Source organism: Mustela erminea, chromosome 5 (assembly GCF_009829155.1).
Source record: "Mustela erminea isolate mMusErm1 chromosome 5, mMusErm1.Pri, whole genome shotgun sequence".
Classification (NCBI taxonomy): domain Eukaryota; kingdom Metazoa; phylum Chordata; class Mammalia; order Carnivora; family Mustelidae; genus Mustela; species Mustela erminea.
In genome coordinates this window covers 44,606,349-44,623,315 of record NC_045618.1, presented here as the reverse complement: position 1 = coordinate 44,623,315, position 16,967 = coordinate 44,606,349, and the positions used below count along the sequence as shown (strand labels likewise).

Below are 16,967 nucleotides of genomic sequence, written 5' to 3'. Positions count from 1 at the left end.
CCATAGCATATACCCTTCTCAATGTCCATAACCCCACCACCCTCTCCCTCCTCACCTCTCCGCCCCCCTCAGTTTGTTTTGTGACATTAAGAGTCTCTTAGGGTTTGTCTTGGAGCAGTACTTTAAAGTTGAAAACCTACTTTGGAAGTGGAGATAGATAATATATTAATTAAACCAAAGTTCCTATGTTTGAATGTAGTACAGCACGAGAGCAAGTTAAACATATTTATATGTTGGTCATGAATAAAGTATCATAATAATTCTCAAACTTGTTTTAACATATAACTACATGACAGCCACCATTTCTTAAAATTTGCTAGAAAAATATTGTACAATAATGCAAAGGCTTGGTGAAGATGCATTTTGCAATGGGAAGTCAAGTCACCTATTAGTACAGGTTTGTCCTATTTTCTGTTTGTTAATTTCCAAAGGCCCTTTCAGAGGAATAATCATGGTTTCCAAAGAAGGCCAAAGAGGCTTCTCTGAACTTGGTGGCATGGGAGCCTTGACAGACCTATAATTCCTTTCCAGTATGTCCCCACTCCCTCACTGTCCTCATTAAAAATAGCAAGCTATGTTCAGCTTGTAGTCCTTTAGAACCATAGGACAGTGGCAATAAAAGGTTGCATGCCAGGTATAATCCATGAAGAAACAAGGTGGTAAAAACCAGCAGATTTAGTCATTCCAGGTAAGTCGGATTTTAGAACCTAATATCCTAGGGAGTTGTTAAACCCATGTCCCTAAACTGTGAAAATCTATTCAAAATTAGGTCTGCTCCAAAAGTAGGATGAACATATGTGAAAATGCAAAACCAACATGAGCCAGTGATACTGCTGACAGGAAAAAAACAGTGCAACCTGAGACTGAGTTTAGAGTACAGTGCCCAAGCAAGGGTGGGAAAGACCACTGCTCTCTGTATGACTTCGACCACAGAAGGGTACTGTGTTGGGTCCTAAGCACAGGTAAACTCCAGGCACTAACAAAAACAGGTGTCTATTGACAAAAAAGAGATGGAAAGGTTTAGAAGCCATATCTACGTCTTCTGAGGGCCAGGTAAAGGAATGAGGTATGTGTAGCCTTGAAAGAGACAAGATGACAACCATGGAACAGAGATTTCATTTGGCTCTGTGGGGCAGAGATCAGAAAGAGGGAGATTTTGATTACCTGAATATATTGTACAGTTAAAAATAATTTTGGAATTAAAGTAATTGCTGTATATCACAAAACATTCAACCACAGCTGAATAGATGTTCCATCTATTAAGGATTATATTCTTGTGGAAGCTTAAATTGTTCCTACTTGGTTGTTGCTCTTTGATAGTTTCAGAAACTAATGGAAATTTCATTTTTAAACCTTTTCTAAGATTTTTACTTCTAAGCAATGTCTTTCTGGCTTGCTATTTGTAATTAAAAGTGCTTCATTATTAAATTTCACTATTATTAAAAGCAACCAGTAAGGGGGCGCCTGAGTGGGTCAACTGGTTGAGAATCCAACTCTTGATTTTAGCTCAGGTCATGACCTCACAGTCATGAGATCGAATCTCATGAGATCTCTGCTCAGTGTGGATTCCTTTTGAGATTCCCCCTCTCCCTCCACCACCCTCTTCTCTAAAATAAAGAAATGAATCTTTAAAAAAAGAAAAAGGCAACAAGTAGGGGCAGCTGGTAGCTCAGTTGTTTAAGCCTCTGACTCTTGATTTCAGCTCAGGTCATGAGCTCAGGGCTATGAGATGGAGCCCCACACGAAGCTCCACATTGAGCATGGAGCCTGCTTAAGATTCTCTCTCTCCCTCTGCCCCTCCCCACCCCCATACTTTAAATAAATAAATAAATAAATAAATAAAATATTTCAAAGCAACAAGTAAAAAAATACAGAAGGCCTGGCATGTTGGCAAAAACAAATTATCAGAAGCCTATTACAAGAGATGTTTTTGAGACTCTGTCTTGATTGCATACATGAAATTTGTGGAATGCCTTAATTATCTCATTTGCAGAAATAAAAAGAGCACACTCATCACTTTATTAAGGCTTACTATGTAATCAAAGCCAACCTCATGACTGCCTGAAAGAAAATATGGTTCTAAGTTTAAGCTGTTTTCAAGTCCACGGTTTCATGTGAGGTCCTCATGGATCCTACAGATGACCTACTTCCTGGCCTTAAAAAAGAACTCATAACCATGGTTTTTTAAATATATTTTTCTATTATAGACATGAAATCACATGAAACATCACAAAATAAACCCCTGTTCTCCCCTAATACAGCCAAAATAATAGTAGGCATAATCTCCATAAGAATTATTTATTTTCAGTGGTGGCAAAGAGAAGCACACATTAATTTTAAGCTGGAACAGTTTTTCTTGTTATTTCAGTGACTATTTCTCTAGCTTATTTTCCTGCAGGGCACTTATTATCTTCTAGCATACTGTGTATTTTCTTGTTCATTCAGTATTGGCTCTTTCCACCATAACCTCCATGAAGACAGAGGATGGTCTTTTAATCATCCTGTATCCCCAGTGCCTAGGACAGTGCCTGGCACTGAGTAAATTCTCAAGAAATGTTTTTTTGAATGAGTGAAGGAAGAAATGGTTAAAATACTCAGTATTTGCAGGGCACCTGGGTGGTTCAGTCGGTTGGGCATCCAACCCTTGATTTCAGCTCTAGTCACAGTTGTGGGAACAAGCCCCAAGATGAGTGGGCTCCACTCATCTTGGGAGTCTGCTTGAGATTCTCCCTCTCTCCCCCGCTCCTTCTGCCCCTCCCCACCACACAAATGCACTCTTTAAAATACATAAATCTTTAAAAAAAATACTCAATATTTTCAGACTGGAAATGTACAAACCCTTGACTTACAACTCTATAGGAAGGCACAGACCCTCAATACCACACTATATTAAGGTTTCAAACTATTAAATCATAATTCAAATATAAATAGGAAAAAAAGTAAAGCAAATATTTAACTTACTTTAAGAGTTTATAATACACAAACCGAAACATTTCTTGGATAAGGACTGAGACCAACACTCCCAAGATCAGCAGATATTTCTGTATTGGTCCATCTTTGTTGTCAGTGATGGTTCTTGCCATGAACCAAAAAAGGGAGGAAAACAGCAGAGACACCAACCAGAAAAAAGCTCTGAAAAATAGAGAAAGGTGTAAGTGAATAAGATTCATAATGATTTAAAAGTGAGAAAACCCTACTTAAGAAGGAACAGATTTCCTGACTCTTTTATAAGAGGGGGAAAAAGGTCTTCTTAAGTTGATGCCCTGGATCAATTTTTTTTAAACATTTATTTATTTAGGTTTTTTTTTTTTTTAATTTATTTGACAGATCACAAGTAGGCAGAGAGGCAGGCAGAGAGAGGAGGAAGCAGGCTCCCTGCTGAGCAGAGAGCCCGATGTGGGGCTTGATCCCAGGACCCTGAGATCATGACCTGAGCCAAGGGCAGAGGCTTTAACCCACTGAGCCACCCAGGCGCCCCCTAGATCCCTTTTTCTTAATCAATGGTTCATTTTCCCTGGTGAGATAAACATCCAGTCCAAGAGGAATGTGAGATTTTTTCCTTAGCAATAATTTTTTTCCAGTGGCTCTGCTCCTTCTAAAGTACATCTGCAAACTATATGTCAAGGACTATCTAGCTAAAAACCTGGTTATTTGCTACTCTTCCTAATTAGTGCTTTGCCCATTCATATGCAAATTCGTATCTTTCTCTCCCCCACCACCCTGCCCCCCCCCCCGCAAAAGTCTACATCTCTATTAACGGAGTGATTGGTACAAAATTCAGAGGTTGAAAACCTGTTGAAATCTAAGTCAGCTTTCCAGGCTTGGCTTCAACGACACACCAGAGGATTTTAATGATTATAACAAGCTTTACAAATCTTTTGCTCAAATCTCCATTGTTTTTTAAAATGACCTATCTGATGCGGCACTTTCAATACTGTTGTGAGAGGTGAAGCAGCTCAGAAAAGGTGGTTATCACTGGCCTACCACGGTTGTTTCTCCAAGTACTAAGTGAATCTCAAAGGGGGAGGGGGGAGGAGGAGGGACCCCGGAAGAGCTGCCAGACAGGTGAAAACCGGGATTATGACCACATTCGCCGCAAGAGTTCAGTATTTACCAAGCTCCTGCAAAGAGATGCACTGACAGGTGCTTCGGTGTTTTCACGGGTTGCCACGGGTTGCCACCCTTTGGCTCTACACCTGAATCAACTGGGGAGCTTAAAAAAAAAAAAAAATCCGTAGCCCGAATCCCACCCCCTAGACATCACGATTTGGCTGATCTGGGGTAGGGGTCCGGCACGGGTATGCTTTAAAGCACCTAAGCTCCGGGGGCTAATGTGCTCTTAACCCATTTGGGATTGATTACAGATGACTGTGAGAATCTGAGGGCAACTAGGGACCCCCTCCAGTAAAATAAAAGATGAAAAATTTGAACTTACCCACAATTTTTTCACACAATTTTAATGGCTGCACAACTCACCAGAACCCACCCACAGACCTACTCGGCAAAAACTCAGGAGCCATACATCAGGGTTTTCTGAGCTCCTTCCCCAAAGCCCGGCCTGTGGGGTCCTGGGGCTCTTTTTCTTTTCCCGCCGACCCTCGGAGGACGAAGAGTACCAGAGGAGCGGGATCTCGGCTCTCCCGGTCCCAACCCTTCTCCCCTCCAAAGCCCACAAGGTCGAGCCCCTTGACGGGGACGCCCGGGGTCGCCGCTACCTCCGTTAGGGGAGGAGAGCCCCAAGTCCGGGTTTCCCGGAGCAACCGCCTCACCCGATGATGAGGAAGATGACGCGCAACGGCTCGGTGGCGATGGTGAAGATGTAGAGGGCCAGTGCAGGCCCGAAGGCAATGAAGGCGCAGCCAAAGAACACGGCCGCCGTCATGGCGACCGCGGAAGCCGGCCGGGAGGCCTAACAGGGACGCAAGGTGCGCCGGGCGCTGACAGAGCTGAGCGCGGCGCGGGGGTGCGAGCCGGGAGCGACGGAGGGGCTGGAGGAGACGCGGAGGAGGCGGGGCAAGGCGGAGGAGGCGGGACAAGGCGGAGGAGGCGGGACAAGGCGGAGGAGTTTGGAGGCGGGGCAGAGGAGGCTGGAGCGGGCGGGGCGGAGCGCAGCGCCGCAGAGGGGGGTTGGGGCGGGGCAGAGGGGGTTGGAGGCGGGGCGAAGGGAGCAAGGCAAAGGAGGTTGGAAGCCGGGTGTGAAGAGCTGGAAGCCGCGGGGCGGAGCGGAGCGCAGAGCCTGGGAGGGAGTGGGAGGAGGAGCGGAGGGAAGCGGAGAAGGGGCGGAGGGAACTGTAGGAGGGGCGGGGCGCGGTGGAGGATGTAGGAGTGGGGGCGGGAGCCGCGGGGCGGGTTAGGGCGGAGCGGAGGTAGGGGTTGGGACGCAGCGGAAGGGGTTGGAAGCTGGGCGGAGCGGGGCGGAGGGCGCCGGGGGCTGGGGCCGGGCGGAGAGGGGGTGTAACGACTGAGGCTGGAAGGCGGGGCGGGGGCGGCCTCAGCGCCAAGCTTTCCGCTCCACTTGGCATCTATGGCCGCCCTGATGCAGAGGCTCTGTTCACTGGCGACTTTAGCTGAGGGCCACGATCCCCGCCATTACCAGCACCACTCGCTGGTGCACATTGATCAGGCCATCGGTGCCGGCTGGGAGGTCACTAGGAAGAGAGGAGATTCCTCAGCCCGCTTTGGAGCCAGAACGGGAAGATTCCAGATCCAATGAAGGAAAGCAGCTGCAGACAGAAGCAGGATTCCTGTTCTAAATAGAGTTGTCTTTTCTACTTTTTAAGTTTTTTTCTAAATAAACTTGTCCTTTTTAAGGCACATTTTGCTACTGGCACAGTTAGGGGCACTTCCTGCTCTGTTATATATAATACCCATATAGCGGTAACCCAGGCGATAACTCATAATAGTATAAGAATGAAATAGCAATAAGGGAAGCTGTCCTCAGGGTTGTTTTTGTGTGTGTGTTTTGTCCGCACACCCCCAAGTCTTTGGAAAAGTTGTGCTTTTTTTTAGAGAGGGGGGAGCAGGGGAGAGGAAGAGAGAATTGTAAGCAGTCTCCAGGCCCACTAAGGAGCCCCATCTTGCAACCTGACCTCATTCACTCCACAAAATCCTTCATTTTGAAATGGGTTATACAGCACCTACTGAAACTCAGGCTGAGACAACAGTGCAAAATGATAGACTCACCATTATGTAGATTCTTTTGGTTCTATCCTGAATCAAAGTTATCAAATGCAGTTCCATCACTTCAGCTCCATGCAGAAATACCTTCACAGAAGCGTAATATACTCAGGTCCTTAGCATAAATTAAGATTTTTATCCGACAAACAACCATCTACATTTTTCCTGTACATTTTATAAAACTTTAATTATCGGGTGCCTGGGTGGGTCGGTAGGTTAAGCGTCTGCTTTCAGCTCAGGTTATGATCCCAGGGTCCTAGGATCAAGTTCCACATGGGGCTCCCCACTCAGCAGGGAATCTGCTTCTTTCTCTCCCACCGCCCTTCTCTGCTGATGCACATGTGCTTATGCTCACTCTCTAATAAATAAAATCTTTTTTTAAGAAAACATTTAATTATCATTATTGAATATTTTTAATAGACCCATGCTTTATTATTTGAGTTTGAAGCTAGAAAAAAAAAATTGTTTTCTCCTGACAAATGCATACCTGAGTGCTAACTCATCATATTCAGGCCTTGACTCCAAGAAACTAGAAGCTAAATCTATCTTCTGGGTTTCTGTTATACTTACTGCAATGACTTCAGAAAATGAGTTACTCTTTTATCCTTATTTTAATGACTTGATTACCCCAACTGTAACTAGATCCATGTGTCTTGGTTAAAGCTGCTTCAAATATTTTGGAAGTAGGCAACTCAACACGCAGAACTATAAGTTGAGGGAATTTGTATTCATAGTATCTTGACCATATATCAATTCGATCTTAGTCCTCAAACCTAGTTTTAAAAAATGGGAAGGTAGGGGCACCTGGGTGGCTCAGTGGGTTAAAGCCTCTGCCTTCGGCTCAGGTCATGATCCCAGGGTCCTGGGATAGAGCCCTGCATTGGGCTCTTTGCTCAGTGGGAGGCCTGCTTCCTCCTCTCTCTTTGCCTGCCTCTCTGCCTACGTGTGATCTCTGTCAAATAAATAAATAAAATCTGTAAAAAAAAAAAGGGGGGGGGAAGGTAATGCAAAATGTAATGAGTTTGGCCCCCCAATCAGTAAAGACATCTTTAATGATGTCCTCTGGAATAGAAAAGAAGAAAGCAGCTAGACCAAACTGACAAAGTCACCAGTAAAATAGTCATCTTCAGCATTCATGGTTATTTACTAGAAAAACTAATTTCAAATTTTCTCCGAATAATAGTGCCTTACACTTATATAGGGCATTGCTGTTTAAAAAGCCCTTTTACATGGACTTCAACAATGCTGTTTATAAGAGAGGAGTTTGAGGCTAAGTAACAGTGCCATTGACTCCTCAAGTTCCTTTTGTTTGCTTGGTTGGTTTTTTAAAAGATTTTATTTTTTTCAGAGAGAGAGCACAAGCAAAGGGAGTGGCAGGCAGAGGGATCCCAGGACCCGGGGATCATGACCTGAGCCAAAGGCAGACACTTAACCAACTGAGCCACCAAGGCATCCCTACTCCTTAAGTTTTCAATTAAGAAGTAAATGGAAAACAAAATTTCCAAAATGACATAGCTTTCTTCAACATGTTAATTTTGATGATTGCTAAAGCTCACTGATTCTCTTCTAACACTTATTAAACACCTACTATGTGCCAGACTCCTTCCTGGATACTATGGATACAAAGCTAAAGTCTGGTCCCCATGCTTACAGGAACTTAGAGTCTAGTGGGAAGAGAATAAGCAGACAGTTAGAATCCAGTGCGATGAAACTCTGGGCACACATGGGAGGAGGCTCCTAACCTGGATGGGTTGTGCCCAAAGTATTCCCAGAGAAACCCTTACTGAGTCCTGAAAGACATGAAAGAGTTAGCTGGAAAAAGGGTAGGAAGTCAGTAAAAGGTGCAGCATAAGCGAAGGAATGAGAAAGCATGGTGGTGTGTTTGGGAAACTGCAGTTACTGGTGACGTGCAAAATGGGTATGAGTTAGGGTATGACAAGATCCCAGGCCAGAGAGAAAAGATGTGGGGGTGGTAAAGCTCTTTGTTTGCCAGGCTAAAGAGTTTAGCTTTTACCCCAAGGTTGTGAGGTACCACGGAAGGATTAAATTTGGCAGTGACAGAAGATTCCTGTTGGTGCTGTGAAAACTGGCTTGGAGGAAACTAAGAGTAGAGACTGGGCAACTGGTTAGGAGAGGTTGCAGAGATCCAGGCAAAAGATGGAACACAGACAGGGGCAGAAACAATGGACAAGTGGATAGATGAGGAAGAGATAAAGGTGTTTGATCTATAAGATTTGGAGGCTACTTGTCGACCTAAGTAGATGATTGTGCTAACATCTACCATGAGGGAGAAAAGAGGAAAGAGAACAGCGTTCTCCTCCTGGGTTTAAGGATTGTTGGTGGGAACTGCTGGGGAGCAAGAAAGATGGAGAGCAGAGTTAAGACACAGACATGTTGTTTGATGTACCTGTAGCAGATCCCAGGGGAGATGGCCAATAGGCAGATCAATTTGGAAATCTTCCTGTCTGCAAAGAGGGCGGGGCTAGAGATATAAACTTGAAAGCCATATTAGTTTCCTATTGCTGCTGTAACAAATAATCACAAATGTAGCGCTTAAAAAAACACAAAGTTATTCTCTTAAGAGTTCTGGAGGCCAGAATTATGAAATGACTTTTCCAGTCTAAAGCCAGTGTCAGGGCCAGGCTGGTTCTTTCTGGAGGCTTTAGGAGAGAATCTCTTCCCCTTCCCTTTTCCAAATTCCAGAGGCTACTTACCTCCCTTAGCTCACAGGCCTGCATGTTCATACCTTCACTCCCTGTCATCTCATAGTTTCCTTCTGATTCCAACTCCTCCTGTGTCCCTCCCATAAAGACCCTTGGGATTACATATTACTCCACCGCAATAATCCAGGACAATCCCTCCCCTTTCAAAAGCCTTACCTTCACCACATCTGTTAAGTCCTTTTTGCTATGTAGAGTGACATTCACAGGTTCCAGGGATCAGGACATGAACATCCTTGGGGGCCATTATTCCCCCGATCACAGAAGTTATGAGCATTTAGAGCCATGAAAAAGGATGAATTTATTTTTGGAAAAGTGGACAATCAGGAGACTACTGTCGCAGAAGCTATGAGTACATTTCTGGGAGGAAGAGATATACTGGTCAAATGCCGCCAAGAGGTTAGCCAAGATAAGGACGAAAAATTGTCTGCGACTTCAGCAACTAGGCTACTGTCAGTGAAGTGGCTGGGGAGGAAGCCAGACTGGAGTAGGCTGAGAAATGAAGGAAAAACGAAAAAGTGAAGATGGTAACTGTAGGCAACTCTTTGAAGAAGCTTAGCTACAACAGGAAGAAGAGAAAAAAGGGCAATAGGGGAGAGAGACACGAGGCCAACATCTGTGGCATTAGGGTGCTTAGATGATGAGGGGCCAGGTGTAACATGGGATGAGTGTGAAGGTGGAAGAGAAAGAGCTTCAAGTTCTCTGAAGGGCAGAGGTGGGAGGATGAGTGCAGAAAAGCAGCAGTGGTGAGAAAGGCACCGAAGAGAAGGGATGCTTCTGCTCCAAGAGGAGGGAGTGGGGATGAGTGGCGTTGGGTGCTGGACCTTGGTAGGCCATAGGATAGAGAGGAAGAGATGGCTAACTGAGGCTTTTCTCCGGGAAACAAGAACTGAAAGACTTATCAAGAGTAAAGGGAGAGAAGTGGGAAACTTGAGAACAGTGAAGTTTCAAAATGGTGCTGGGGATGAACGTGAAAGGCTACGACCAGGAACGTGCACAACCATTGTGGGAGAATAGTGACAGGGCTGGGGTCTCAAACTGTGGCATTTGGAAGTGAAAACCAAACAACAGAAACTAAACTTGACAGGACTAAGAAGGGAAGGATGATCAATTTAAGACTGCCATTCTGTAACAATTCTGTAACAGAATCACCTCAATGTATTCTGATCTAGGTAAGAGCAGGAGATCTGCCATTTTTCTGAGTCTCTCTCTCTCTCTCTCTCTCTCTCTCTCTCTTTTTTAAGATTTTATTTATTTGACAGAGAGACAACAAGAGAGAGAGAGCACAAGCACGGGGACTGGGAGAAGGTGAAGCAGGCTCGATCCTAGGACCCTGGGATCATGACCTGAGCCAAAGGCAGACGCTTAATGACTGAGCCAGCCAGGTACTTCAATTTTTCTGAGTCTTTAAGCAATTCCAAGTCAGATAAGTTTGCTAAAATATCTCAAGCCTACCATGGTTTGAATCATACACGTAGATTCTGAAGAATCTGAAGAAACGTTTTTTTTAATGTGCAATTCATTTCAGAGTCATGAGTTATTTTCATTATGTAGTTTTTATTTTAGACGAACATTACTGTAAAAAAAAGTTCACCTGGAATAAAATCCATTTAAAAACAAAACAAAACAAAACCACAGCATCAGTATCAGTATACAGTTAATGAATTGGCTTAAACAAGATTAACCACATGACAGGTTCACTTTATCTGCAGGAGCTTTTCACATTAAGCTGTTGAAGCAAAAATAAAATATGCTGAAACATATACAGAAGGATAAATCTATGGAAAAACTAGTATTTCCCATTGGGGGCATGATTTTAGTCAAATAGTTTATGGCATTTTGCACTAAAGGAACTGCAGTGTCAGCTGCAAAAAACAAAATATAACCCATCTGTAAGGCCATAGGAATGAATTATAATAATTAAGTTCACATTTTTAAAAAGAAAATGAAACCAGAAGTTCTATTAGTTCTTGGCAATAAGAAATGCAATCGCATATGGCACAAGCATTTCAAAAAATGAAGTAAAATTTGAAAATATCCCTAAAATAATTATTTGCTGATATTCACTTCTGTAAATTTCAGTCATTTAGAATTTTTTCAGACTGAACAGGACTCGTATTAATTTTATTAGTCTTAAAAAAAAAAGACTGATTCTCTGTAAAATTGTGCTGGGATTTAAAATTTTATTAGCATATTCCCTCTAGGTCCCTCTAGGACAAGAAATTTCTCTTCTCTCTCTCTCTCTCTCTCTTTTTTTTTTTTTTTTGGACATTCCATTTCCCTCCCTTCTTTGCATATAACAAGAAGGGAAAAGGAATGTCTTTTCTGTTAGAAGAAAAATTCTAAAAAACCTGATGGCAGAAATGAGTGCTTAAAATCTGAGATAAGTAAACCAACATAATGAAATGCTGTATTAAAATTTGAAGCTTAAAAGCTCATCTTTAAAGATTAAGTACTAAATTTATAAAGAAAGCTAAGTCATGAACTAGAAAAAAAAATCTGCTTAAATGCATCACTTACTGTTCACAGGAAAAACTTTATATAAGTCTTAATACAGATTCTCAGCATTCAGAATCTGTAAAATGGAATTATAATCTCTTACTTAGAAATTTCTGCAAACGTTCATCTATATTGCACAGCTAAATTTCTTAAGGGAGACAGGGAGATCATACCTTGTTCGCACTAGTGGCTATGACATGTATGTTCTATTCTAGAGTAAGCTATCTCCTACCTTTTCCAATGATGTCTTTAGTCCAAAACAAAACATATAATCTAAATGGTGTTGGAGGCTTCAAGGCTGGCTCACTGGTTTTCTACCAGGTATTAGAATACTAGTTAGCTAAATGAGGTATAATGAAAAAATAGTCCTTCAAAGTAAAGAGTATAGTCTTCTGAACATTTATAACAAAGACTGCACAAAATGTTCATGTAAATAGTAAGAAACCCTGCGGCACCTCCTAACCGATGCACAGGTGGATTATTTTCTCATAATCTGTACGAAGTAAAACATAGCTAAAATAAATTCCCAGTGAAACATTTTACAATCAACTGGTTTACATGCTACTGAGTTACAGCACATTTTCAGTGTCTGAAATCCTCAGACTCTACTTGAAAAGGTCTAGTCCAATCATTGTCAAGAATCAGCACACTGATAGTCACGTGCAGCCCCCGAACCACAAATACTGCTGCCAACGCCTTTCTGTACCTTGTCCGTAAGACCACAAACATGTTCACACAAACTAGCTTTCTTCAGTTTCAGCAGGGAACAGACAATTATCTGTCACTAAATTCATCTACACATAGAAAAAATAATGCACTATATGTACATTATTAAGCAAAGTGGAATATTTATTGGGTCATTTTACCATGCAGAAAGTGAACTTCCTATGGTCTTAGCTCAAATTATATACAATTTAGCAAAGCTAAACGTAAGAAAATAGCAAGGACGATTTATTTCTATATAACAGAGGATCTACCTCCAAATAGCTGCTACTTCAAAGAGCACTTTTAGACTCATCTAACTTTTACAGGCTCTTTCAAAGGGAAGATCGTGGAGACTAACTATTAACCCACATCAGACAAAAGAAGAGAGAAGGAATGAAACAAAAGCAAAGCATTGTGTTTAAAAACAAAAAACAAAAAACAAAAAAACAAAAGCTAACCACAGAATATGTCAGTTTTGGTTTGCAGACAACCCCTGAGATATAAACCAAAGTGTTAAGACACCAAATAGTCAGAGGTAAATTACTAGGAGAATTACATTCATACATGGTGTCCTAGCACTTGCCTTTTAGAAAGTATTTCGTTACCATTCAGAAAGCTTAACTGCTTGGATCTTTTTCAGAAAATTAGTAAATAAGAGATGGTTCTAAGAAATTATTTTTTCTTTCCAAAAATTGAGCTAATTTTAATATGGTAGATGTACAATCAATTTTTAATCAAGCAACTACTGATTAGACTGGGACATAACCAGGTGCCTGTAGGCCTATAGGTAAATACAAACAAACAAAATCAAGAAGGCTGAGATCTGCCAACATGAAGTTTAGCGTATCCATCAAAAATAGCTCTGGTATATTTGCAGCTGCTAAACTGTACACAAGTTTTCAAACAATAGTAAAGGTCTGATGGGTCCAAGCATTCCAATTAGTTATGTCTTGATCTGAAGCAATCCATTTGCTTGAATCCATTGCTTGAACAAGCAATCCATTTCCATTTTCATCTTCACTCTCAACTCTCAAGCATGATGGTAACCTTCATGAAACAAAAAAAGCCTAACAGGAAGGATAATTATTGGCAGAATTCATTTCCCTAATCACCTATTCATTACTCCCTGCTGTATTATGACATCAAAGGCTAGAATAACAACAACATGATCTGAATTTGGCACATAGGTTAACGCTAAATAGCTTTTTATTTTTTTCTTATGTGAAGGTTTCATCTACAAAAGGTATCCCAGTACCACTGTCTGGTTAGAAAGGCAGGTGAGCTTTTGGCTGGTTTTGGCCCAAATGACTGGACCGAGTTCTATAACAATAAACCCAAACAGATGGAACCAGGTTCTACACATTCAATAACAGATGTTTTAAAATGGAAAACCTTGCTCCTATTTTCTCTAACAAAAAGGCAAGACTTTTCCTAGAGGCTGTACTAGGTCTAATTACCTTTGTTTAAAGAAGAAGAAGAAGGAGGAGGAGGAGGAGGAGGAGGAGGAGGAGGAGAGGGAGAAGAAGAAGAAGGGAGCTCAAGTAAAAACAGAACAAAAAATCATTCTGTTTACCATTACTAAGAGCTACCTCTGTTACACTTGATATCAACAAGTTAATCTATCTCCCTATAGGTAAGCTTTCTACAAACAAAAATCTAAATCCAATACTTGTTAACTTTTGCAGACAGGGATCACAGTAGAGACTGGGTATTACAAACGAAACCAGCAAGTTAAAGAGTGAACTTAAGAAAAAATACATTGCATGTATTATGATGCTGATATGACAGAACCACAATAAGATGCTAAAATAAGATCTAAATGGTACATCTCTCTGCCTATGTAAAATTTCAGCTCAAGAAGTTCACAATTAGAAACAGACAACAATGTTCAAATACGTTATGTTTTTGATTACTGAGTAGTTACAAGAGGTCAAACATAGGAGAGAACAGTAAATATAACCCCCAGGAAACGCAATATTAAGGTGATTTCCAAATGTAGCTTCTAGTGATCAGAGAGGTAATCAATTGAAAAAGTGACTTATTCAGCTACCCAAACTTTCCAACAAAAAGGTCAGGAATGAAGCAAAATTCTAAATAACCTGAAGAAATAAAGGAATTATGGCCTCTGATGAATAGAAGGACATTTTAAATGAATTTTTAAGATCACTTTTATCAGAATTTAATGATTCTTATTTAAGGAAATCACAAATTAGAGCCCTTAAAAAAATTCTATCTGGCCACACGACCCAGACTAAACTTCTTTTAATTTTAGTATGTTAACCTGCTTTAAATGTTTTACTTTTCCAAACATCCCCAGGTGCACAAATTTGTCTAGAACTTATAATGAGGCAAAAGTGTGCAAATATGAGTCTGAAACTGTGCTGTAGCAGGGATAGGCTAACACTGATGTGCAAAGTGAAAAAGAAAAGATAGCAGCTTCTGGGACAAACCAAAGGAAAAACAAGTTAAGTCCTGCGTATGTCTCCACTTCATTGCTTCCATGTTTGAAAAAAGGAGCCTGTTAACTTGATAGGCCATGAGGCTGGAATCCACATGGCATTCTGTGTCGAGAAGTCTAGGTTCAGTGGTGCTCTCAGCAGCAGCCAGGCGGTGTGATTCTGAGGCTGGCTGACCTGTGCTTTCAGAGAAGCAGGAAAGGGTCCTTTAGGTGTGCTGCAGTCTCTCAGAAACTGAGTTCATCAAAGTAGCGAACAACGGAAGAAACTGGTCTTCTTTGATCGGTTCTCTGTTATTTTCACTGGTCCACCTGACCCTGATGAATTGCTGTCATTCTAAAAAAGGGAAGAAAGGGAAGATGAAGTTACCAAGGAAATAAAAGTTTCATGGTTTGATCCCGATTATCTAAAATGTACAAATGTCAAACTATGCCACAAATGTGTCTTTGGTAGAGTATTTTATTAGAAAGGGGACTTGTCAGGCTCTGATGTTGTCCCTATCTTTGGAAGTTGTGGATTAAAATGAGAAACATATTTTAGGCTAGTACCTTTAAATTAATAATGTATTAGATGGGAAGCTCCCATTTCCAGTTCAGAAAAATAGCCACTGGAGTGTAAAGTTTCAAGGGTAATGATGGAAACAATGTTAGGATATTGGTATAGGCAATCCTCTTGCTAGAGGTAAGAACAGTTGCTAATGAAAGGTATGCAGTTATATTAAGGATTCTGGCGAAAACAAACTTTCAAGGTGCTCTTAACAATTCATCACTGACATCATTTCTAATTAAAGTGAACTTTAGCGGGGCGCCTGGGTGGCTCAGTGGGTTAAGCCACTGCCTTCGGCTCGGGTCATGATCTCAGGGTCCTGGGATCGAGCCCTGCATCGGGCTCTCTGCTCCGCAGGGAGCCTGCTTCCCTCTCTCTTTCTCTCTCTGCCTGCCTCTCTGCCTACTTGTGATCTCTGTCTGTCAAATAAATAAATAAAATCTTTAAAAAAAAAAAAAAGTTTAAAAAAAAAGTGAACTTTAGCAACTTTAAGATCATCATTACATGTACGTATAAATACCTGTCACGTTAAAACTAAACTAGAAAATTTCTTGGCAAAAATGTAATTTGTGTCATTATTATTTTAATTATGCTGGTCAAAATTCCATTAAAGACCGCCTACAGAATTAGATGAAAGAATGGAAGCAGCCACAGTTCATAAGAAACAGAAATAAGAATCAAAATTCAATCAGGTAAATATGTGAGTCAGGAAAAAAATGAGTCACTGTGACTATGTTACAAACAGCCCTATCCTTTTAATCAAATAAATAAACAGCAAAAATAAGAAAAACAAATTTAACAAATAGCATAATGAAAGTAAAAAAAGTGATACAAACCATTTTTCTGTTGAGTTTTGTCATTATATCTCGTGCAAGTGTAAAAAATGCCTAAAGGTAAAACCAAAAATTTTATTAATGTATGTTTATATTTTATAAAATAGAAATGTAGAATGTTATCATTATTTCATTATAAAATATTATTTGACACTTTTTAATTGAGAAAAGAACATAACTGTAATCGTAGTATACACCTGAATATTGTATCTTATTTTTCAATGATATCATGAACCCTTTCCAGTATTAAAAAACTGTCAATCATGGGCCACCTGGGTGGCTCAGTAGGTTGAGCATCTGACTCTTGGTTTCAGATCAGGTTGTGATCTTGGGGTCGTGGGACTGAGCTCTGTGCTCAGCATGAAGTCTGCTGGAGATTACCTCCCTCTCCTTTTCCCTCTCGCTCTGCTCCTCCCCCTGCTCGTGTATGTGTGCTCTTTCTCTTGCTAAAATAAATAAATTAAATTAAATTAAAACCCTGTCATTCATTCACTCATCAAATATTTTCTGCACATAATACCTAGCACAAGTTCCTCATGCGACACTTGCTGAGTTATAGGAACCTTCCTCAGTGCAACAAAAGCACCTGTGGGGGCAGAGAATCTAGATCACTGCAGGTCCTCAGAGCAGGATGCAGTGTCTTGTCTTGGAGATGCTGAATATGTCTAATAATTGAATAAATTATGCTAGAGCTCTAGAATCTGTTTCCACAAAAATCTCTACCTTTTATCCCCAATATCCTCTCTTTCAAATTGCTTTCACTCTTGTACCTGAGAATTGTATCATCTTCTATGTCTTAGCTCAGCTCAATTCCCTACCGTGGAATTAAGTTCAAATAGAAAGAAGAAAAATCTGAGTAATCTCAGTGACATTTTGTGCCTAGTGTGCTGTAACCCAAATGAAGTATTTTTTAAACCTATCATTTCTACTTTGTTTCTACAGAGCCAAGACTTTTTTTTTTTAAGATTTTATTTTTAAGTAATCTCTACACCCAATATGGGGCTTGAACTCACAACTCCAAGATCAAAAGA

At 41.0% G+C, this 16,967-nt stretch overlaps 2 protein-coding genes and 1 long non-coding RNA gene across 5 annotated transcripts in view; all 3 read right to left on the bottom strand.

Moving 5' to 3' along the window:
* APH1B (aph-1 homolog B, gamma-secretase subunit) overlaps positions 1–4,996 on the bottom strand; it is a 34,123-nt gene extending 29,127 nt beyond the window's left edge. Inside the window, exons 1-2 of one of the 2 annotated variants that reach the window (XM_032342786.1) lie at positions 4,770–4,996; positions 2,962–3,132 (exon numbers count right to left, since the gene is read on the bottom strand). In XM_032342786.1, coding sequence (XP_032198677.1) covers positions 2,962–3,132; positions 4,770–4,882 — 284 coding nt within the window. In that variant the 5' untranslated portion in view covers positions 4,883–4,996. The remainder of the gene's footprint in view (positions 1–2,961; positions 3,133–4,769) is intronic. The other variant, XM_032342787.1, reaches the window with a different exon arrangement.
* Positions 4,997–5,332: 336 nt separating this feature from the next.
* LOC116590670 lies at positions 5,333–10,093 on the bottom strand. Its single transcript, XR_004285697.1, has 3 exons — positions 9,057–10,093; positions 8,585–8,642; positions 5,333–6,264 (listed from the first exon to the last, which is right to left on the bottom strand). It is a non-coding gene; the product is annotated as an uncharacterized LOC116590670 (long non-coding RNA).
* Positions 10,094–10,648: 555 nt separating this feature from the next.
* The window catches only part of RAB8B (RAB8B, member RAS oncogene family), a 60,184-nt gene continuing 53,865 nt past the window's right edge, over positions 10,649–16,967 (bottom strand). For both annotated transcript variants that reach the window (XM_032342789.1, XM_032342788.1), the window contains exons 7-8: positions 15,940–15,990; positions 10,649–14,893 (exon numbers count right to left, since the gene is read on the bottom strand). In XM_032342789.1, coding sequence (XP_032198680.1) covers positions 14,801–14,893; positions 15,940–15,990 — 144 coding nt within the window. In that variant the 3' untranslated portion in view covers positions 10,649–14,800. The remainder of the gene's footprint in view (positions 14,894–15,939; positions 15,991–16,967) is intronic.